At 34.8% G+C, this 23,279-nt stretch overlaps 1 protein-coding gene across 2 annotated transcripts in view; it reads left to right on the forward strand.

Annotated features, from left to right (window-relative positions):
- Positions 1-14: 14 nt before the first annotated feature.
- Positions 15-23,279, forward strand: part of LOC757261 (protein KIAA0100) — a 60,537-nt gene continuing 37,272 nt past the window's right edge. Inside the window, exons 1-24 of one of the 2 annotated variants that reach the window (XM_030992296.1) lie at positions 15-119; positions 1,318-1,438; positions 2,144-2,193; positions 2,938-3,056; positions 3,675-3,730; positions 4,101-4,219; positions 5,196-5,259; positions 6,060-6,146; positions 6,868-6,913; positions 8,030-8,086; positions 9,244-9,335; positions 9,879-9,937; positions 10,628-10,752; positions 12,315-12,382; positions 12,908-13,179; positions 13,943-14,131; positions 14,818-14,944; positions 16,362-16,617; positions 17,363-17,469; positions 18,286-18,372; positions 19,306-19,417; positions 20,022-20,169; positions 21,001-21,115; positions 21,972-22,063. In XM_030992296.1, coding sequence (XP_030848156.1) covers positions 55-119; positions 1,318-1,438; positions 2,144-2,193; positions 2,938-3,056; positions 3,675-3,730; positions 4,101-4,219; positions 5,196-5,259; positions 6,060-6,146; positions 6,868-6,913; positions 8,030-8,086; positions 9,244-9,335; positions 9,879-9,937; positions 10,628-10,752; positions 12,315-12,382; positions 12,908-13,179; positions 13,943-14,131; positions 14,818-14,944; positions 16,362-16,617; positions 17,363-17,469; positions 18,286-18,372; positions 19,306-19,417; positions 20,022-20,169; positions 21,001-21,115; positions 21,972-22,063 — 2,633 coding nt within the window. In that variant the 5' untranslated portion in view covers positions 15-54. The remainder of the gene's footprint in view (positions 120-1,317; positions 1,439-2,143; positions 2,194-2,937; positions 3,057-3,674; positions 3,731-4,100; positions 4,220-5,195; positions 5,260-6,059; positions 6,147-6,867; positions 6,914-8,029; positions 8,087-9,243; positions 9,336-9,878; positions 9,938-10,627; positions 10,753-12,314; positions 12,383-12,907; positions 13,180-13,942; positions 14,132-14,817; positions 14,945-16,361; positions 16,618-17,362; positions 17,470-18,285; positions 18,373-19,305; positions 19,418-20,021; positions 20,170-21,000; positions 21,116-21,971; positions 22,064-23,279) is intronic. The other variant, XM_030992297.1, reaches the window with a different exon arrangement.

The raw sequence follows: 23,279 nt of genomic DNA on the forward strand, positions 1-23,279 counted from the left end.
ATCTGACGAACTGCGGATGTGCACAGAAATTTCGTTATTTTACACGTTTTCAAAATGACTTTGTCATATTTCCTACTTTATTTGTTTTTAATTACTTTATTGTTTGTGGTTTTGTCAAGGTAAGTGCTTTTCAGGCCTTTACAAAGTGAAATATCCGCATTAAACTATCTTGATAAAATTTTGCCATGAAACCACGGTCCCACATATTCGATTTTGGGATGTAAATAGAATGGAAATTGTGTTTGAATATTTTGAGTCTAATTCAGAACATGATTTGAGTTTTGTCTGTTTGTTTTTGTCAGCATTGAAAGATGTGGGATTATAATGATCATTCACTTGTATGATAAGTTTATCTTAAATCCATCTTTAATCAAATATAAATTGATTCCGTCATGTAATTTTTTTCTTGTCTGTGAGTGTGATAATTTTTTTTTTTTTTTTAAATCAGTTATAGATTGTGTTGTAAGTTTTGTATTACTTAGCTCGTCTCTCATTGTAGACTCTATATTTATTTTTCTTTGGCAACATGACAATTTTGAATTGAATAAATCAACATAGATTAAAGATCAGAAGCATGAACAGTACTACAAATCTGACAATGTTGATGCCTGATGATTTTCCCCCTTTCTTTTAGCTTAATTTGATTTTTACTGGAATTGAAATATGAAATGAGGAAACATTGCATTTGGCTCTGGCCTAGCTCCTAGCCAAGGTCTTAGTAAGAAATTTTCCAATTTATTTCCTTATATATTCATTAATATTAACTATCTTCCCTACAGGCCTCTCGCCAAGAAATTAAAAACGTGTGGCGCGACCCGAGGGAAAATTTGACCCCCCCCCCCAAAAAAAAAACAAAAAAAAAGTAAAAATTTGATTTTTTTTTTTTTTTTTTTTTTTTTTTTAATTTAAATTTATTTTTTACAAGTATTACAAGTAATTTGATGAATTTTTAATACCTTAATGCCAACCCTTACGAATAATTCAGAATATTCTGTTTTGGGGGGATTTCTAGGACCAGAAAATCCGGAATTTTCTGATTTTTCAACAAAACAAAACAAAAAAAAAAAAAACAAAAAAAAATTGATTTTTTTTTTTTTTTTTTTTTTTTTTTTTTTTTTAAGAACGCGTGGCGCTAGGTCGGGCCCATCAGGAACGCGTGGCGCGCGCGCCACGCGTTATCTGTGTACGCGAGGGCCATGCTTCCCTACCTAGTAGCTACAAATTTGAAAGAGACTATATTTTTGCTTCTAAAAATCAACTGAATGTATCGTTGCTCCTGTAAGTCCTGTTATTTCCTCCTTTTTTTCTATCTTTCAGATTCAGTGCCATCTTAGTGTCTAAAGTTCTGAGCAAGGTTTTGAAGAAGAGTATTTCCATTGAGTACTTTGGTTTCTTCTCACTGAAGAGTATCGCTATCCAGCTTCCAAAGAGCAGCATTGTAAGTAGACACTAGACAAAGAGAACATAGTATAAATGAAGGGCATGGGGGATCCAGAATACTTAACATATAGATAAAGCCTTCTCTTTTGCCTTCTGATTTAATGAAAAGTATTCATCAAAGAGCACTACCATTATGAACATCTGTCCTTTTGAAAATATTCTTGTAAACTTCTTCAAATTGCTGTTTTTAATCAACTGGATATACAACGCCTGGGTATATATAGAAGAATCCATTGAGAATTTAAACCAATTTGAAAGATTTAAAGAAGGAAAAAAAATGGTCACCGAGCACACCAAACTCCTAAAACATATTTTGATAAAGGTTAATAAAACCTAGCTCACTGAAATTGTACCCCTCGATCCTCCTCTCCAAACCCTGCTTACTAGTTTAAAGAATTTCTAAGAGAAAAAGTTAAAATGATGGGTTTTCAAAATGTTTGACATTTCTTTACATTTAGAATTATCATGACAATCTTAAATCAAATTTTTAGCTCCATATTGTATAGAAAGAGTGGCCAATTTGTAGGGTATCTCTCGTACATGTTTTGCAATTTATGCACCCAGGGATAGAAAATAGGCTAGCACAGACAGGTAAACTTTCTGCACTACTGCTAGGTAAGTAGTTTACTTTTACCATCCTTTTTCTCTCAACATCTGTAAAGTATTTCATAAATCCTAACATTTCCATTTTTTTCTGTCACAGGAGATTGACTGTATTTGGATATCATGGAGGTTATTCAATTCCCAGCAACTGTAAGTTTCAAAATTGACATCTAAATTTATTGCATTCTCTTATCCTTGTGCCATGTGTTAATGGTTTGTTTGCCTCTTTTGAATTCTTGACACTTTTTCCTTTTTCTTGAAATGATTGTTTGTTTTTAATAGTAAAATGAATGTCTTGTATATTTTATGAAATGTTTATCATTAGGATCAAAATTAAATGGAAGTATCTATGTAGTATTGCATTATTCATGTGTTTTTTATTTAGCCAATGAGGAGAGCATTATACTGACACTTGTTTTCTTTGGGTGATCTGCAGGCATTTATAATCATTAAAACTAAAAGTATTTGTGTAGTGCATAATTGCATGTCTCTATGAGCTTAACAGAATTGAATACAGAAGGAGTGGAAATGGTGCACTGGGTTTATTTTCTTTGGTTATTGTATAAAGTTATTTTACTTTGTTTTCTTGTATTCTTTGTTGTTATACTTCTTTGTGTTCCTTAAAATGGAATCAAATAAAAACTGAAATTAAAAGAAAAATGGTAGATTGTCTTTAAAGTGTGCATGAACGTTCCCTGTAACATACATGTATGTCAAAAAGATCAAAATCACACATGAAAAATGTGAGGGGGGGGGGTGGTTAAGTCATGTATTGTAAAGAAAATGGTAATTAAAAAAAATTATATGAATTAAGCCTCAAATTGACAAATAGAATTTTAAATATCTATGTTTTTCTGCTTATGTTTTTTAATTTTTTTAAAAATGTAATTCCAGACACCCTATGGCTTTGCACATAGGGGATGTGAGAGTGAGAGCCGAGCTGAGTCAAGAGGAGGATGATCTACCTCCCATGAGGCCACCGTCCCACCCTGGCCCAACCCAGCCTAGATCAGGTGAATAATGCCTCAATCACATAAAATGTCTAGGGCAAATAGAAATTATAGGGCCGCTGCAGCATTCCCATGGTCATATATGTTAGGGTAGTATACCTGCCAACCCTTCCGAATAATCCAGAATATTCTGTTTTTCTGGATTTTTAGGACCCCAAAATCCGGAATATTCTGTTTTTTCAAAAAAAAAATTGGGGGTGTTGCTTAAGCCAAATTAAGCTTGTTTTATCATATGCCGCGATGTGAGAGTTCACATATTTCGTGCATTGAAGGGCTGCATGATTGAGCAGCGAATTTGTTTTTGCGTCTTTGTACAGATTTACCGCGTATTACCAGTTACACTGCCGCTGCATGTGCGAATGCCTGTTAAGGGTACAGATTTCTTATTTTTCGAAGGCATACCATGCTAAAACTTCCTAGTGTAACAATCACCTAAAATCAACTTGTCTAAAGCTAGAATGTACAGAGCAAACCTCAAAAAAAACTTTACCTGGCTTTCTATGGTCTAAGGGATAAGGAGTCTGGCGAAAACACAGAATAACATAAAACTGCAGTTGATAGAAAACTGAAAAATGGAGATACCACTAAATGTCTTTAATTTGTTTTTTAATTTCATTCTAGGAATATCCAAATTCATCTCAAGTAGCCTCCCTTCATTGCTGCAATATGGAGCCCAGGTACGTTTTAGTATTGCAATTATTATTATTATTATTATTATTATTATTGCAATTATTTATACTCCTAATGATGTTATTAATGTTATTATTATTATTATTATATCATTAATATATATTGTTTTCTAATAACAAGTGTTATTTGCTGTTGCCTGCTACATGTATCTGTCATCAGATCTGCTGCAGATCACCAATTACTAATGATCTTTATGATTTTAATACTGCTAATTATTTGATTGATGCACACATATTCAATGTTTGTAACCAAGATGCTTATTTTGCTTTCAATCATTAAACGAATTAGGTTTTGATACCAATTTCTCATTTTTCCTGACTCACATAATTATTATTATGATCTCATTCTCCCCTTCAGTTAACATCCTTTCATATAGAAGCTGTCAACGTGATGTTATTGGGAGCTATGGGCACAGACTCGCTCCTACATGTTACAGTCAATGATACATCACTAATAGGACAGGCAGCAAATGAAAGGTCAGTTTCAAATAGTAATAAAAAGTAGGTACAGTTTGCTGTTCTGTCACCTTTTCTTGTTTGTTGTCTCGCTCTCTCTCTCTCTCTCTCTCTCTCTCTCTCTCTCCCTCTATCTCTCTCTCTCTCTCTCTCCTTCTATCTCTCTCTCTCTCTCGTTTGATTTGTGTCTATCTTTGTATGTCTGTCTCCGTTAATCAGTTCCTTTCTGTCTCTCTCCCTCTTTCTGTTGATGAATCCATGGATAAACGTGTTGCATTTGTGGAGACATTGTCATTTTTGAGTAAAAAGACACTCTGAGGTTACGAAATACATGAGATACACTGTACAGCAATATAGTAATAATAATAAAAACGTTACTTATAAAGCGTTTACCGCCGAAGTCTCTAAGCGCTAATATTAGGGCCAGCAAGGGCAGTAAAAGTAAAAGAAACCTTATTCAATTGAAACTTGAGTTTTGCTATACAAAATGATAAAAAGGCTGCCCATGACTTGTGTCTTGGAACCGTAAAATACAAATTCACATTTTGTAAAATTTAGTTTCACTGAATGTGAGTTAAACCAATTATAAACATCCTGTACATGAGCCTCAAGATTATGGATAGGGCTGGCTGCAAAGCTTTGATTAGGTTTGAATGAAGTGAGTATTTGAATATCATCTGTAAAAATCTGATATCGAAAAGAGTGGTGTTGAAGAATACTTTGCAGACCAATTGAAAAAGTGAGAACAGGATCGGCCCGCCTACAGAGCGCTGTGGAACTGTAGTAAATTCCTAAATATTTATGTGAATTCTCAAATCTTTATTTGTAAAATTTAGTTATTATCAAACTCCTCAAGGTCTTATGATACAATGAGCTACATCTAAATGTGAATATGTCGTAGGTTTGATGACATATTTGCCTGCTTTGTAATTGTCATCAAATGCCTGACATACATGTAGTAATACATAACTCCTTTATTAATATTCTTTTTTTCCAGACTTGTTTCGGCACACTTCTCATCTAAACAACTCTCCCTACGGATGCTACGCAGCGCAAAGCCAGTAAGTATATTATTCACAAATACGTATTAGGGTATGCATCTTTTTCTCAGTTCATAAACATATAAGTTCCAAACTAGTGAATAATCTGTGAAACTATGTGTATGTCAAAGTTGGTGAATTTTTTACTGCTTGTAAGGGTTTACAGTTATTTGCTTAGGGTGCTAATCGTGTATGCTTGCCACAATGTAGTTATAGATTATGCAACAAAGGGGCATAAAGTACAGCTCCAAGTCCTAACCAAGGTCATATGAATCTATTTTGTAAGTCTATTTTGGGGGTTTGTTGTAACTAAGTGTCACAGGAAAGAATTATATGGCCCATGACAGAAAGGTCTAAGAATCATTTGATGATTATTATTATATAAGACTAAATTATTATTAGACCATGTGGATACACTGGATAGTAGACAAAATGGGCATTAGACAAACTGGGAATCAGATCGACTGGAAATTAGATTAAATGAGCAATATACCAAATAGGAAGTAGACTTATTGGAGATTAGACCAAATGACTATTAGCCTAAATGGTCAGTAGACCAAATGATTATTAGACCTTGTGGATAATAGACGAGCTTGGTGTAGACCATATGGGAACAGACTAATTGGGTAGTAGACGAACCAGTTGTAGACCAAACCTATGTGTGCGACATGCTATACAATACAATTTCATTGATGTGTAGCCTTTCAGTGTCAAATACATCCCAACTACTTTCTTTGTTGGAACTGCGAGTCATATATGCCTGAAAGAAAGTCCGAAATCCAGAACCGTTATTTTTCTTTTTCTTTTAATTCTTTGTTTAGAATGCTGGAGATCAATCACATGTTGCTCAGGCTTCTGTGAGCATCAAGGTCTCAACCCAGATTGATCTGGTAGCAAGAGTCCTGACAGTAAGTAGTAAAACACATTTCTTTCAAACTGATTACAGAATCCTGCGAGAATACCCACAGAATGTTATTATTATTATTTCTGTATTGCAACCAAAACTTACGGTTGGATTTCAAACAAAAATAAAAAATACAAACAGATGGATAACAATGGTAGAAAAAGTGTACACAAAGTCAAAGAAACTGTTGAGTCTTAAAATATGAAAAACAATGTTCTACAATCGCATTACATGTATTACATTGTGAAATAAATTAAAGTAAGGTCATGAGTACAATATTTCATAAAGATTGAACATAACATTAGAATTGATTAATTACCATATGATAAAGTCATAAAGAATTACCTTTCTGATGTCAAATAGAGTATTTGATCGTACATGTGACTGTCAACTGTAGTATAGATATCCAAATCTGAAATTACTATTGGTAATAATAAATAATTGGGTGATGATATCGATGATGATGAGCTTAATTTTATATAACATTATTCTAGTAATAATTGCATATTAAAGTCCTATGTAACGTAATTTGATTCAGTCATTAATTGATAATCAGGTACTAGCCCTGATTTCAATATTTTTATCAAACTATTTGGATGTGTATTATTTTTCTTTTGTGGAGGAGTAAATTTTATCTCTGTAGAGACTCTCTAGTAAAACTAATCTGCAGAATAGTACAATTTGTATGCTTGATTTTACTTATTTTCATCTTTTTTCTTGTTCAGACACTGTTCATTGAAGTTGGTAGTCCAAATATCACAATCTATGATGGTAAGTATCACACTCAAAATTCAAACAGTTCCCCGGCTAACATGATTTTACTGTGTGCTGTGTCTGTATGAAAGTGAATATCTAGTAATTTTATTATCATTGCAATCATAGTAGTGGTCAAAGTTGCACGTGTCAAAATGCCTTTCAAATTAAAAGGCATATATAGATGAGTGTTAAATGGTTCTGAGTCAGAAAACCAATGTTTTTCAGTTTTAAAAAACTTGATCATTAAAACATCAGATACCCAGTTGGCAGATCCCTTTTAATCATTTTCTGATAGTGTTTTCATCTGAGGAATTATTGTCAAAAGTATGGGGGGTTAATATTTGATGTTTGGCTATGAGCCATGTTAGCTCCCAATCCATATTTTATATTTTAGAAACGGGAACCAGAGTAAACGTAGGAGTACAATATTGATTAACCAAGTAATATTAAACTCAAAACACATCTTCTATGTTGCAGTAAAAAAAAATGTTTTTATTGTCTCTTTGTATCTATTATGAGAGTTTATTTTGGAATGGAGCAAAAGAGAATCAAGTTGAAAGAGAAAATGTGATCATCATAGTGCGCTTTACTGAAGTTGTTTTTGCGAATTCCCATCAGTGTGTGACAAACTTTCTAATATATCTGAGTGTATGACTTTAACTTTGAGAGAACTCTTTAGATTCTCATACTAATCATTTAAAGGGGAAGTTCACTCCGATATTAATTTGGTTTTACCAGCAGCAGAGAAATGAGTGAAACAGGTCAGTGAAAGTATGAGCAAAAAGCGATTAAAAATTATGATTTTTTGATTGTGCGCTCAAATTGGCAATTTTAATGAAATTATCTGTATAGAGAATATTGGAGAGGTGATCCTAAGATATATCACAGTGTTGCCAATTTGTGTTTCACTGATTACAACTTCAAAAATGTTCCTATTTTTTATCGGATATTGCTCAACTATCACTAATTTGTTTCATTCGTATTTCTGCTTCTATTAAAACCCAATTGATATCAGAGTGGACTTCTCATTTAACATTTTGACTGCTGTGTATTAAAACTACACATGATTTTAGCAGTCAGAGAATTACCTTTTCTTCTTTGTTAACACTTGATTTCTCTTCATCTCTGAAGGTTTCTTGCCTACTGCACTGACTAGAGTGTCTAAAGCTGCACCTGTTGTGATTCCAGGTAAATCACATCACCTAATAATTATGATAATAATCATAATAATAATGATAATGATAATCATAATAATAATGATAATGATAACAATAATAATAACGATAACAATAATAATAATATTAATAATGATAATGATAATGATAATGATAATGATAATAGTAATGATAATAATGATAAACATAATAATAACAATTATAATGATAATTACGATGATAATAATAATATATAATAATTATATATTTATATAGCATATATCACAAATTTGTCACTATGCACTATAATACAGAGAAGAAAAGAATAAAGTAGAGTGAGGTATGCTCAGCCTACTTCAACTAGTCATCAGTTATCAACAAATTGTAACAGTTTTAAGACATGGTTTGATGTTTTCAACATTATCACAATTTTTATATATTCTGGTAATTTGTTCCAAAGACCTGCTGATGCAACCTGAAAAGAGTGTTGTGTGTATTGATTCGAAGGGATAGTAAAGAGGGACTTTTGGGAAGACCTTAGGTTTCTGTTAGGTATAAAGCATTGGGTAAGCAGTGCAACCAAATAAGAATGAGCCAAGCCTTTCAGGCATGTAAAGGTCAAGACAAAGTTGTTCCTTTTTACCATCAACATTGCTTACCAGTAAACCATTTGTTTTTCATTTGTTATTTGAAGAGATTTCACTGTTCATATCAGGAGTTTGTTTCACCCATATGTATCTGCTACAGAAGCAAAATAACCTGTTACCACGAACATTGCACAAAATAATTCTTTGCAAACCTTTTTTTTTAAAGAGTGAGCATTGATTGTTTCAGTAATTCTTTGAGTGTTTTATTCTTGCCAATCAGGGAGGCAATGCATTTGCTACATGATCAGTTACTTTTAGAGTGATGACCACTTTACCTCCAACATTGCCCATAACATGTTGACAAACTCTGTATCGCAGAAACTCCATTGCTTATTCAAGACTTCTTCGGGTGGATAATATGTTCTTTCATAGTCAAGTTCAGAAACCCATGATATCAAAATCTTTCTAGCAAAGTTTTGAGCATAGTGTCTCATTTATGTTGTTTAATTGTTTCTTATATAGATGTACATGTTCTGCAAATTCTGTCTCCACCACTATATGTGAAAGATCAGTATAATGTTGGGTTTTTTTTTTTTTTTTGCAGTCCAAGAGGAATTTGTTGATGCACCCAGCACAATCATGCCAGAAAATCCACTCACTCAGAAGCTCAAAATCATTACCAGAAAGTTTCCAGAGGTGAGTGAACAGATTTGTGTCTTCCTTCACTGTTAATTTACATTTTACATTTAGATGAAATACATGTACATTGTCTTCTCTCTTTTAATACTGTATATGGGGATGTGATGCCTTGTTTATTTTTGTATAGTATATAACAATTACATGTAGATCTATATACTCTCACATGTCTAATTTATGTATCAAGCCGCTGGATGTAGATAAAGAAAAACTGGGGACAAATTTGTTGGCCATTATATGCCAAAAATTGTTAGTTATTCCCCCTGTTGTGCATGCAGGGTCACTGTTTATGTAAGGAAAAGGATGACAAATGTCAGATTTATTAAATAATTCTCCATGCCAGAAGGCTATATCAGTCTACTTTGAATGTTGCTACTGCCAAGGATATCATAGTGGAAAACTATCTTACATAATTTATGTGTTTTTGTGATCACTGATTTTAATACCTCCTTTTAATACCTCCACCCTTCTCTCTCTCTCTCTCTCTCTCTCTCTCTCTCTCTTTCTCTTTTTCTCTCTTTCTCTCTCTTTCTCTCTCTTCAGGAAGCTTGTTTAGACATCAAGGAAGCCTCTTGGCAGATAGTGCTACAAGGGGGTCAAAGGTCAGTACATATACTTGTACATTTCTTCTATTTTTGTCACTCACCTTTTCATTGTTCTAAGAGAAGGTCATTAGGGTAATAGCACTGTTATTGTATTATATTCAACGTGCTTTAATATTATGTAGTGCTTTGTGTACAAAATAGACTTATATCTCATTCTTTGATATGCAGTTATTGAAATGTCAGCGTTAAGTTATTATCATCTTGATACTGCTCATACCAGATTTATTTCAAACTGTTTGAATAATGGCATATTTCTTTAGGAAAATTTGTGTCCTTGTTTGTTTAATGACAATATTAAAATTGTTTGGTTCCTAAATTATTCCAACATAGTCAGTAATGTCATCAAATTTAATGCACAAATCTTTGTTAAGTGCCTTGTAACATATTGTTTCACTCACCTGTTACGATTACCAGTAATTGTCTTTCAATAGTCAGAATGTGAATTGCATACATTACGAGTTGTTAGGTAGGACAAGCCATAATGTTTATCCTACCTAGCAACAATTAATGTATGCAATTCGCATTCTGACTATTGAAAGACAATAAATCGTAACAGGTGAATGAAACAATTTGTAACGTGGCACTTAACAAATATTTATGCATTGAATTTGATTACATTACAAAAATGGTCTATTACATGATGCATGTAGCTTTCCATTAATAGATGTTTATCTTTGTAATGATCAGGTCTTTGCAGTTCAACACCAAGAGTGTAATCTTGACTAGTCAGCTAGCCAGTCGAGATGGTATCGTATGTTCACAGAACGGTGATCTGGTACTACCCCCTATCACCTGTCATCTCACTTGCTCACGTAAGTATATGTTAATAATTATAATAATTATAATAATCTGAATTTATATGGCACTTAATATGAAATACTGTTTCTAAACGCTTTACAGATATTATTACCCCGGTTGTCGGATTCATTCATGCACAATGTGCACCATCACCACACCCTGGGGAGTAGTCCAACCATATGGTCACCGTGAGTGCATAAGGCAATTACTAACACAAAGGCATTCGTCATCCTATCAGGTCCCCATTCCTCTCCTGGGTATGGAAAGGCAAATATAGATGAATGCCTTGCCAAAGACATATAGGTACACTTTTTTCACAAGATGTTTTGTCCATTTGAAACACTCTGTTACAAATATTTATGTTTTTATCAGAGAGACAGGGGTAGAGCTGAATTTTAATTAAATGTTTTTTTGATAGACCATTAACCCTTACTGTACTGGGGGGGGGCCTGGGAGGCCCCCCCCTCGACATTTTCGGAGATTGCGCCGCAACCGCTTGAAATTTTGAATTGTCGTTTCATGACTTTTTTCCCTCAAGTCTTACGCACGTTTTGATACCATTTTCGTCGCAATCGGATATACCTGTGAGGTGTTACATAACAATTAGTATGCGCATGTCATCAAAAATATGCTATAATTGCATATATTCATGTACAAGTAGAAATGTGAATACAGGTTTAGATGTATTCCTTCCTAAGTGGGTGATATGAATTGATATCGAATTGCTTTTATATGTTTCTCAAAGTAACTTGATGTATTCCAGAACAAAAGAATACATAAGAAATAAAAACAATAGATATAATAAGAAATAAAAAAACAATAAAATACATAAGAAAATAAATATTTGAAAATCGCATCAAATTTGCATAAATTATCATTATTAATTACATCCAAATAAATATTTTGTGTTAGAAAAGAAGTTTCATATGAATAATGAGTTTCAACGTTCAAAAAGTGAAGTTTGACACGTTTTCTGTAAAATGCATAAAATTAGCATTTTGCATAATTAATTAGGCTATAACGACAAAAATTTGCATATTCGCAAAAAACTAATTACACCATCTTGTTCGTTACGTAAATATCTACAAACATGCAAATTTTCGTGTTCATCGGACATCCGATGACCGAGATCATAGGGGGGGGGCCTCCCAGGCCCCCCCCCCAGTCAGGAGGTGCTCAAAATAGCCCAGTACAGTAAGGGTTAATGTTCATTTGGAAGGAAAATTTTGGCTGGCACCCAGTAAATTAAGATTTATTTTTTTTTTTTAAATTGAAATTACTCCCAGGAAGCCAAACATTCAAAACATTAATATGTATATTTTGAAACTCTATGATTGCATCAAGAATACCAACAACGGTTTTTAAAATAGAAAAAAAAAATCAAAAATTATAACGATACACTGTAGATAAATAATTGAATTAATAACTAGCCATTAATTATTACTCATCTTCCAGTGTAGTATAGTATATTTTGAGTTGCTTTTCAATTGAAAAAATTCTTGTTTTTCATTGCCAACTTTTGTATGTAATGTGTAATGATTTCATATTGATAGGATTTTGCTTTATTTAATTACAGATGTGGATATAATGAATGCCAATTCCACCAAACTGCTGAGAGTAACAAGCCTAAAAACATACCTACTGGTGAGTATCATTGAATACCAAAGATAATATAACCCCTTGAAACTTGAGTAATGAACTATGTGTGTGTGGACAGTTAAAGAATGGTAATAACTTTGTTCCTGATATAGAAATGTTACCATCATCCTAAAGTTTCTCCTCTTGGCAGAAATTCTAGATGTATGTATGATTTATTAAAGAAATAAAGCATCTAACTTGAAGACTTGAAAGATTGTTTTGACTTTGTAGAAAGAACTTTTGTTCAGAAAGAGATGAATTACTTCATCTTTATTACTGTTATAATTTCTTTTTTACTCTGAATGCTGATCATGAACCTAGAAGGTATTTTATCATGTACAATGTAATGTTCCTCTATCCTTTACACATTTAATTGTAACACATGGATAGTGCTTAAATGCAGGTAATTAAGAGATGCATACAAGTTGGTGTTGAGTTGCAGTGTGGTCATTCCTTGTACAACAAAGAAAGAGATTCTATTCTAGCCATGAAATATATTTGATTGTAAAACACGAATGATGCTTTTTGCAGGTCAATGAGAGATGCGTACAGGTTGGTGTTGAGTTACAGCGCGGACATTCCTTGTACGATGAAGACGAGATCTTATTCTGGGCCGGCTGGATCATGGAAACCATCGCATTGCGCAAGCCGCGCTCCACATCCACAGGGTCAACTGGGTCGTCATCTTCATCAAGATCATCATCACCCCCGTCGTCGAGGTCATCGTCACCGCCACCACCTAGGAAACTGTCACCGACTCCGTTGCTGTCTTCCCCACAACAACTAAATAGCAGTCTGTCAAGGTATGAATTCAAGATCAACTAGTTCAGCATTTCAGGGTGCATGATAATTGAATGGCCTCTTCTAAAACTGTTAAAGTATCCAGAGAATATGAAAAGGACAGCATATAAGGTTTGATTTTAAAACCTTACTGAAACTCACAAGTTGTTTAGAGGCTGCAGTTTTTGCTATTATTGAGGTGTCAATTTTTATACCAAATTCATGAATACTTCATCTTGACATCTTCCATGTCAAATGTTACATTCAAACATGTAGTAATCTTTGACAGTTTTTAGAGCATGCTGTTTAGCTTGTACAAAATTTGAATGGTTGCATTGTTTTGATGGTCCTCGCTAAATGCTGCAGAGTTCACTTCTTTAAAGTTAGTGGACTTCATTCATGGGTATTTTGTTTGTATGTCACCAACTTTTAAAGACGTTTCATGGAAAATATTTTCTGTAGTACGAAGAAATAGCCTTCAGTGTGCAGTAGTAGGTCAACCCATTATACTTTTGTTTGTTCTTTAAAGCTTGTCTGTACTAGTTTGGCCAGGGGGATTAGACCACCCAGCAAGGTCACTGACAGGTGGCTATCTCATCAACTCGGCTCTCAATTAACATAACAAAAAGAGGATCATGGGGGACCAACGGGCACGGCTTAGGCATTGTTTTCTATATAGAGGGAGCAAATAGCTACAAGTAGTACACTGGGGCTTTAAGTTTCCTATGTTCAATGTTGGTTGTGAAAGACAACCATTCACTTTTATTTTATGCTTATTTGTTCAAGATCTGATTGGGAGTCATGGCAACACTTCTGCCTGCCTGTTGACCTTGACCTGAACCTGTCTGACCTCTCGTGTCAGGTCAGCTGTCAAGAGGTGCCTCAGTGTGCCGTGAGATTAGCCACGCTCCATGGAAGCTGGAGCGTTACATCGGATGCCGGCAAGTCGGTCCAGAAGCCATTCGCTTACATAAGGTACATGTATGACTGTGATAACGGTGTATGTACGTGTGTGTGTATTGGGTTTTTACAGTCGTGAATCAATCAGACGTCACCATCCGAAAGACGTGACTCAGTTTTGAACCTGCGTCCCAGCTGAATCAGTTTGTAATTTCCAATGTTAGCTGGATTACAGGCGCACGCCCAAATGCCCAGATGCCATAGTACAGTGCATGGACTCTTGATGATCTACAAGGGTCAACCCGCAGGATAAATCCTGTGTCCTTTGCTGAAAACAGTATTTAACTGCTATTGAATTGAATGGAATTGAATTGAAGAATAGGAAAATACATCTGATTGTAACATCATCACCCACTATGTTGATTGAAGCCTTTCTGTATAATGCTAAAGAAATTCAAAGATAGTTTGAGTATATTCCATACAAGAGTTACTATTTAAATGAGGTTCAGATGCATTTCCAGATCATTTTTTAAAAGGGGTGTTGTTCCAAAATCACTGACAAGTTCTCAGGCAGAAAAGCAACATTTTATCAACAAGCAACACAAAAGGTTGGTCTTGGTATCTTCCAGTTTGCCAACATGATTTTTTTAAAGGGTCTCCAAAGGCCTCCATACTGTCACCCCCTTCTTCCAGAATGCCACTTTCTGGGTTTCCACATTGTATTTATGTTTGTTTCATGTCGTTTCTTTCATATTTTCCAGAGGGAGTATGCATAGTGAACAGCTGTATCTGCTGGTGGGTGAGTCAGTGCGCACCCCCTCTGGAGCAATGCTTCCAACAAGACATGTCTGGGGAACTGTGTGTGCAATAGAAGCCCTTGATGCTAAGGTATTTTTTTTACATCCTCATCTATCTTGGTTTTTACAGTTGCTTTTTTATGCCTCCTTTACGAAGTAGCCGGTGGCATTATGTTTTCTGGTTGTCCGTCCGTACGTAGGTTCCGTTCTCGTGATCGCGTTATCTGAAGAACTGATTGATGGATTCCTGCCAAACTTTGGTCATGTATGTATCTTGCAGAGCCAATGAACTGATTAGATTTTGGGGTAACGAGATCAAAGGTCAAAGGTCACAGGGCTCATTATGTATGCAAACACAGCTCATGATCGCGTTATCTCAAGAACCGATTGATGGATTCCTGCCAAACCTAGGTCATGTATGTTACTTGCATAGCCAATGAACTGATTAGATTTTGGGGTCACGAGGTCAAGGTCAAAGGTCATGCGGCTCATTATGTATGCAAAAATAGCTTGTGATCGCATTATCATTAGAACAGATTGATGGATTTCTGCCAAACTTAGATCATTTATGTATCTTGCAGAGCCAATAGACTGAGTAGATTCTTAGTTCATAATGTCAAAGGTCATGGGCTCATTATGTTTGCAAAAATAGCTTGTGAACGCATTCTCATTAGAACTGACAGATGGATTACTATTCAACTCAGGACATCTTGCAGAGCCAATGAACTGAGTAGATTTTAGGGTCATGAGGTCAAAGATCAAAGGGTCAAATATGTATAGGAGAAATTGCTTGTAATCACGATATTCTGAGAACCTGTTAATGGATTACAATTGAACTTGAATTTGAAAAATTTCTTCTGTTTTGGTTTGTAAAATTGCTCTATAACGGAGGCATCATTTTCGACTGCGCGCAGTAGAAGTTCAATCTAGTTTCATTTTTATACAGAGTTTTATAGATATTTGTTTCTACAGTCTCCTTGCTCCCATAATTACAAGACGGATAAGTGTGTAACATATTTATCAATTCTTGAAGCGTCACTTGATTGATTGTATTGATGTATGTATAGTAGTAATTACTTTTTATTAGCAAATGTACCCCAATGCAAAGTACAGGTCTTGTCCCTATTAGGTTCTGATATGATGCTCCATGTTGTCAGTATTCTGTCCTGCATTAACAGGTTCGATGCTGCTTGTAAGTATCTGCTTGCATGGTGATGTAGATATACAGTAGGCTTGCAAATGCACCGTGTGAGAGAGAGGGAGGATTGAGGAGTCCTGAAAAGGACTCTCTGTAATCTTTCTTGAGGGTGTGTAGTCCTCAAGAAAGATTACAGAGAGTCCTTTTCAGGACTCCTCAATCCTCCCTCTCTCTCTCACATGGTGCATCCACAAGCCTGCTGTATATTAACAGGTTCATTATTAATATGGTAATGGTGCTTTATATATGCACATACAATACATTAAACATACGTTTTATCTTTCAAGACTTTTTCTTCTCAACTCTCCAGATGGACCTATCCCAGCTCCTGGTGGACGTGGAGTGCTCAGTGCACTCCCTCCAGCTTGAGAGCTCCCCGTCCCTCCATCTCATCATCCAGCATGTCCTGAAGACCATGGTGGACCTGAGGGGGGCATCGCTGCACCCCTCCAGTAATCATCGGAGGAAGGTCAAGGTTGATCCTACCATGGGCAGGTCTGGTAGGAAGCATAGGTTTGCTCTCAGGTTGGATGACTTCAATGCATTTTTCACCAGCTCCATCAAAGGTAAGGGACTTCCTTTTAAGCCATCTAAGATTAACCAATGCAAACCTGGGGGTGTTTCACAAAGATCCTAAGTTGAACTTATCTCTAAGTTGGACTTAACAATTATGGAAAGCCGTTAGCATTTATGAAATATTTTGTAAATTTTTTTTTAAAAGCATAAGTAACATGTTGATTCAAATTGTTCATAATTTCTATTATCAAGGAGATTTCATGTTCTTGATGTTAAATTAATAAAAAGTCTAAAATACTTAATTTTTCACTTTTGAATATATTATAAGACTACAAATGGCTCTCTACTATTTTTAAATCCAACTTAGAGTTAAGTTAGACTTTGGATCTTTGTGAAACACCCTCCCAGGCTAGTAGGAGGACTGTTGCTTTAAATAGTAGGGGGATTCAAAAGGGCCAAAATGAAGTTGAAAAAAGTCATCCAATAACAGATGGCCATTGAAATTCAATTATTTTATGTTACTTGTTAATAACGTAATATTTTATTACAGTCTTACTTAAAGATATATATATGGTACATGTAATACCATGACACATGGAGATGGGCAACATGTTACTAGTAACTTTCTAAGACTCTCGTTCCACACATTTCTTCTACATGTTCATAGGCTTTACCTGTACATTAATTTTTATCAAGTCTTTATCTGTAGAGCCTTTGATGTTTCCATTATGTTCTATAATTCTTTTTTTAATAAATATTTTAAAGTGTTTTATGGCATGTTTCAATTCTGTACAGAGAGTCTATTGGTACACATGGACGTGATTGAGATGACTTCAGGTACTACAGAATCAATGTCAGCGGTAGATGGTCTCAAGTTCCTCATCATCAAGAAGGAGACAAAAGTGAGTTACGTATCTCTTTGCTGCGGTGCTACTATAATAATGATAATCCTGGGTTCTTGTATAGCGCTCATATCTGTCACACTCGACACTCCTGGCGCTCCGCAATTATTACCCGGCTTTAGCATGGCTGCCATAACGGCGCTCTAGCATTTCAAGGAATTAATTCCTGCCAGGTATCCATTCACATCACCTGGGTCGCGTGTGGCAAATTTAGATTAATGTCTTGTCAAAGGAATACAGTTCTGCTGCAGGACTCAAACCGCAGACCTTGAGATTCACAGTCCGGTGACGTATCCACTTGACCACAACACCTCGGCAAATAAATGCACTCTATCATCTACAGAACTGCATGGGTTGATAATAATAATAATAATATTTAATTTTTATATAGTGCTTAATACAAATGTCTCTAAGTGCTTTACAAATATACTTTTACCTGACTGCTATAGAGTAATCAAGTATATGCTTGTAGTTGAGAATCCAGGGGACCTACAGCTCTATGTCATATGCAAGGGACTACGTAACTGATGATTGATAACTTTCCAAAGGGTTCTAGCACTTTAGACTTGGTTATGAAGCAAGGACCTTCTGGGGACCTACATGTAACAATCGCCTTAATACCAATGAGCCAAATTGCCTTAATTGTAAATGATATGCTCAGTAATTTTGTTTTGTTCAATTAAATTTGTTTTTCAAGTATTGTTGTTCATACATCATGTTTACTTAGATAAGTGTGTGAAGCGTCAGAAAAGTTGATTTTTAATTTGTCCTGAATTCTTTTTAAAAATTTATAATTTTTTTCTGTTGTCCAATCAGGTTCTCAACTGTCAAAAGTATGCCAAGTTACCTGAGGGTTTGTTGCAAGTCAAGGAAGTCTCAACACAGTATGCAGCAGCTGAAAAGGTCATGTAACTTGACATCTCTTTAACACAATGTTTTCCAATCTTTGGAAATGTGGAAATCATAGTGGATAAAGTGCATTTTTGCACAGTCGATGCACTTCATATACATGTAGCTCTGTCTTACTTATGTGTCAAAGATTATGGTTTCCTCTGTAGTTGTAATTTGTGAAGGGCTCAGCGGGACATCCACTACGTGCATGTTCTGTAATATTTACATGACTTATTCACATAATTGCGACTTAATTAATATTTTCCTATTGACATTACTGTTTACTAGGTTAATGATATATGTTTATTTTGCAAACGAGTATTATTTTTGTAACTGTTCTGTATAAATGTTATAAACTATGTAAATATGTTCATGTTTATTCAGGGCCCCATGGAAGACCACTACTTGTTGGTGAATGGGCTACCCTGTCAAAAGATTAGAAATAAATAAATAAATAAATAACTGGTATACACCCCAAACTCAATCGAATCATGTCAAACCCTCAATTCATTTAAGTTCAATACAAAGAAAGCATTTCTATCATAGTACATTGTTTAATCTTTTCCCAGTACTCAATTAATATTCAATTTTATTTTCAGATTCTTATAATCTATAAACACCCATCACTATATTTGATATACTCCCGTATACTTATATAAGTTTTCTCTGTCAGACATATTTACATCAACATATTTTCATTTCCTCAAATATGTAGATATAGGTTTAATTTGAATAGGTATAGTGTTTAGTCCAGGGGTGAAGTTGGGAGTTCGGTAAATGTAAGAAAATTGACTGCAGAGCAATTATTGCTGGGGCATGCGTTGTACAATGTGTACAACCGATCTTATTCATGGAGATTTGTGGCTGGTAGTAGAGAATAGATTGATGGATAATCATGTCTGTTTGAATAAATCCCCTTTGCATGTCTTCTCCTTCATTATGCAGAACATGACGGTGCAGCTTCCTGAAGGGATCAAGGCATCATGGGATACATCAAGTCACATGACCGTCTACCATCACGTCAAAGAGTTGCAAGCGTTTGCAAATGAACTCAAAGGTAACGAAACAAGAAACTGCATGTACACCAAATACAAACTTAAGTATATTTGTTTAATCTGGGCAATTGTTTCCATCAAAGTGAAAATAAATTGATTAGGTAGTCATTGGATTTCAATGCACTTTGTATTGTATGAAAAGTGCTTTATAAATGAATTGTTGTTATTATTATTGTAGATTCATTCATTCATTTAACTTGATGTACAGGCACTGTTTCCCTTTTGTTGTAAAACTGTCCTTTGAAAACATCTACGCATTCTTCTTCACTATTGCTTTGTAACATGTGTAACCACATTATTCTGCTATTTCATGATTTCCCAGGATATGAGCATCTTACAACTTGTATACTGTTTATTTCTGTCATTACAATTTACTCGCTTTAGTTCAAAACTTTAGACTTCCACATGTTTAGATGATTAATACATGTACACTGCACATGTAAGCATGCCAAAGTTAACTGTTCAGTCCAGTACTTCATTCATAAGTCATCCTAAGCCGGGAAAGATCATTTGTCAATGGCAATGAAGTTGAAGTCCATAACTTCCCCAGTCAATTGATCAAAAATCTATATCATGAACTTTGTGTTGGTGTATTTTTGACTGCAGGGACCTTGCAAGGTGCGGGAGACAGCGGAGCATGTAGCTCAGAGTCCACGACATCAACGACCTCCCCATCTCCCTCATCCCCAGGTATCAACGCTGTGATGAAAGTCAGACTGGTTGAGTTTCACTACAAGCTTTCCTCCAAGCACAAGTAAGTATGGGAGGGGGCAGTCACGTAACATGTATGAAGGGGTGACCAAAGTTCACAGAGATTTTAAAACATATTAGAAAATGTGATATTCGATCCATGATTTCTTATATTCTACATAAATTTATTTATTTTAATGAATACCAAATGGACCGCAAAGTATTTTACTACAAATTGGTTCAACTATAACATTTATCGTTAAAGGATTTAGGAGATATCGATATCTAAAAACTTGATGTCCGATCATGCATGCGCTGCATCTAAAAAAGACCTAACTTCACGCTGATTTATAAAAAATATGATCCATCAAGAATAAGGTAATTTCATAACTTGCAAGGCAAGATACACAATCAGTCGGTACCACTTATTACTTAAAATTTTGAGGATATCTGCTCTCAAAATGAAGATTTCCATAAATTGATGTTCCTCTTTCCATTGGTGATATCTGGTTTTCGAAATTTTACCAATATTTTGAGATAGCGAACTTAGGTTTTAGAACTTTGGTCACACAGCCATATGTCTGTGCGGTGACACGACATTTGCTCCTGCGACAATTGCTCCGGGCTTTATTTCGTCTAAGATGTAGGGTTAGGGTTAGGGTTTCAATAGGGTTTTATGTTAGGTTTAGGGTTAGGTTTAGGGTAGGGTATAGTGTTGAATCCAGGGTTGAAGTTAGCCATTCGATTAGTGTATGAAATTTACAGCGGAGCAATTGTCGTCGGAGCAAATGTCATGGAACCGTCTGTGCATTTATATGATCTCTGTTCATATATCATGTAACAAGTAATTAAATATAATTCTTTTCTTTTTTTCATTGTTTGTTTCATTTTTTAGAAATTTTGTGCAAGCCAAGGAGCTGTATCTAGTGAAAGAGGGCTCCAAGGTTCTGAAGGTCACATCCACAGAGGTCATTCTTGGTTTTGATGACTATCATCTCTTTGTTGTCAAGGTAAATTTGTTCTTTCTCAATTCATGTTTCTTGGTCTAATAACTGAAGGTTTTCTTGCAAAACAGTGATGAATTCACTGATGAAACATAAGCAACCCTTGTTAAAGGTAAAGACCAGTAATGGAAACGCCCCAATTTAAAAAATTGAAATGGAAGCTCTTATGACCAATTATGTGAAAGAATATGTTTTGAATATTACATGATGATACAAATTTTGACGGGAAACCACCTACTAATTGATATATTTGGTAAATTAGTATATCTCTTGCCTGTTGAGAGATATGAAATGCACGTGTGTGTAGTCCCATATACATCTTTCTGTGTACAGTGCTTCTAACTTTATGAAGACTTGGCCAAATTTCTTATCATTTTGATGATTCCAGAACCTTGTAGTACGTCTACATGTATGCTAGATGATCAACCTTTTCTGATCGATTTCACAACGTTTCTTTCACCATGCAATCGCATGACCATAACTGGTCTTTACCTTTAAACAAGACCAAATAGATAGACATGGTTACCCTTGGTATTATCTCTTATTTTTCTGTCTTTTAATATTTAAAAGGTTCAAACATGAGGCTATAAATAGCTTTAAGATAGAATTTGAAAAAAATGATGTGCTTTATATTGCTGTATGATAAAACACTAAGTAGAAAATAAGCATATGGATCAATGTTTTACATTGTTGGGGTATGGGGTATTCTTACCCCTACAATATTGCCTCTTGCCCTTTGTTTACTGTTGCTTTTTGTTATTTCTTGGGATGAGGTTTCTTTTGACTGTACATTCAATTTTGTGAGAGTGAATGACGTTGGAACATTATTGAAGTAAATTCATCCAACTATTTTCTTCGTCAGGCTGCCTGTATAGAGAAGCTTGTAGACCACCCACAGCTACTTGAAGACAGAATGAGCTTCAGCCATCTACAATCAACAACCAACAGAGCATGGTAATTAAAAAAAATATTTAAAAAATAGTCCAAAACAATTCTTCTTTTTTTCTCAGATATTTTCTACAATTTTTAAAGCACATCTCCTACTTCCTTAATACTCAAAGTATATGTTATCTTTATATTTTGTATCAGCATTTTTTATAGTTTGTTATGCATCCATTTTATTGGATTTTTGGGTATCATCTGTGCAGAGCCAGAAGGGCATTAACTCATATAACTTTTTGTTCATGTTTCTTTTGCTTAATCTCTGTGCATGTTTTCTATTTTGTATGTTCCTTCACAGTTATTTACATACGTGTATTGGACCCCCTTTTCCTTCTTCTGCTTTATCATTCTTCATGACTACACTTTCTTTATTTGGCCATGAGTCTAGTTACTTTTTAAGTCTGTTCTTGAAATTAGTTTTGAAGACCAATGCATGAATATTCTCTTCTTTTGGGAGAGATGGGTGGCAATTTTTTCTTCGGAGCATATTTCATTGCAAATGTAGGCCATGGTGCCCACTGATCACATTCCCATGAAGTACATTACAGGATGAAATTAACCAGGCAGGTTGATGACAGGAAATACCAGCCTTGCTAGTTGATTTCATAAATACCTCAATAGTGAAAACTACACCATAAATATGCACCTATCACATTTTCATGTGGTACATTACAGGATGAAATCAACCTGGTTGATGATAGGAAATACCAGGCGGTATCACACAGAGGCCAAAAATCTGGATTTTAGTTATCCAGATTTTAGTTATCCTCTTAATTTCTGTCTGTCATCAATTATCCCATTAAAAATCCTGTAACGAAGCAAGAAGATTTTTTAAGGGATTTTTCTGTGTGACACTGCCTAATAACCTTGCTAGTCAATTTCATAAATACTGCTATGGTGAAAACTACACCATAAATATACAATGAGCACTTTGTTCATCACCAACTGTACATTCCTTTGTTGTAACATTTACCTCTCTCTTTGATATTAACAGGACATACATTGTACCTAACATACCCTGTAGTATGTTGTTTGCTTAGCTGTCAATCATATCAAGACGAAATTTGATAATTTTTTTGAATGGTCATCACCATTTTAGAGTTGATGTATTAAATGTTCTTGTTCTTTTTTCTTTAATATTACTATAGCACAGATATTCATCACATTTGTAGTTCGTCATTTATTTATCACCTTGCTTCTCAATTATTTATGATACATTTTAATACAC

The sequence above is a fragment of the Strongylocentrotus purpuratus genome, unplaced genomic scaffold (genome assembly GCF_000002235.5).
Source record: "Strongylocentrotus purpuratus isolate Spur 01 unplaced genomic scaffold, Spur_5.0 spur5_scaffold_2, whole genome shotgun sequence".
NCBI classification, from domain to species: Eukaryota; Metazoa; Echinodermata; class Echinoidea; order Camarodonta; family Strongylocentrotidae; genus Strongylocentrotus; species Strongylocentrotus purpuratus.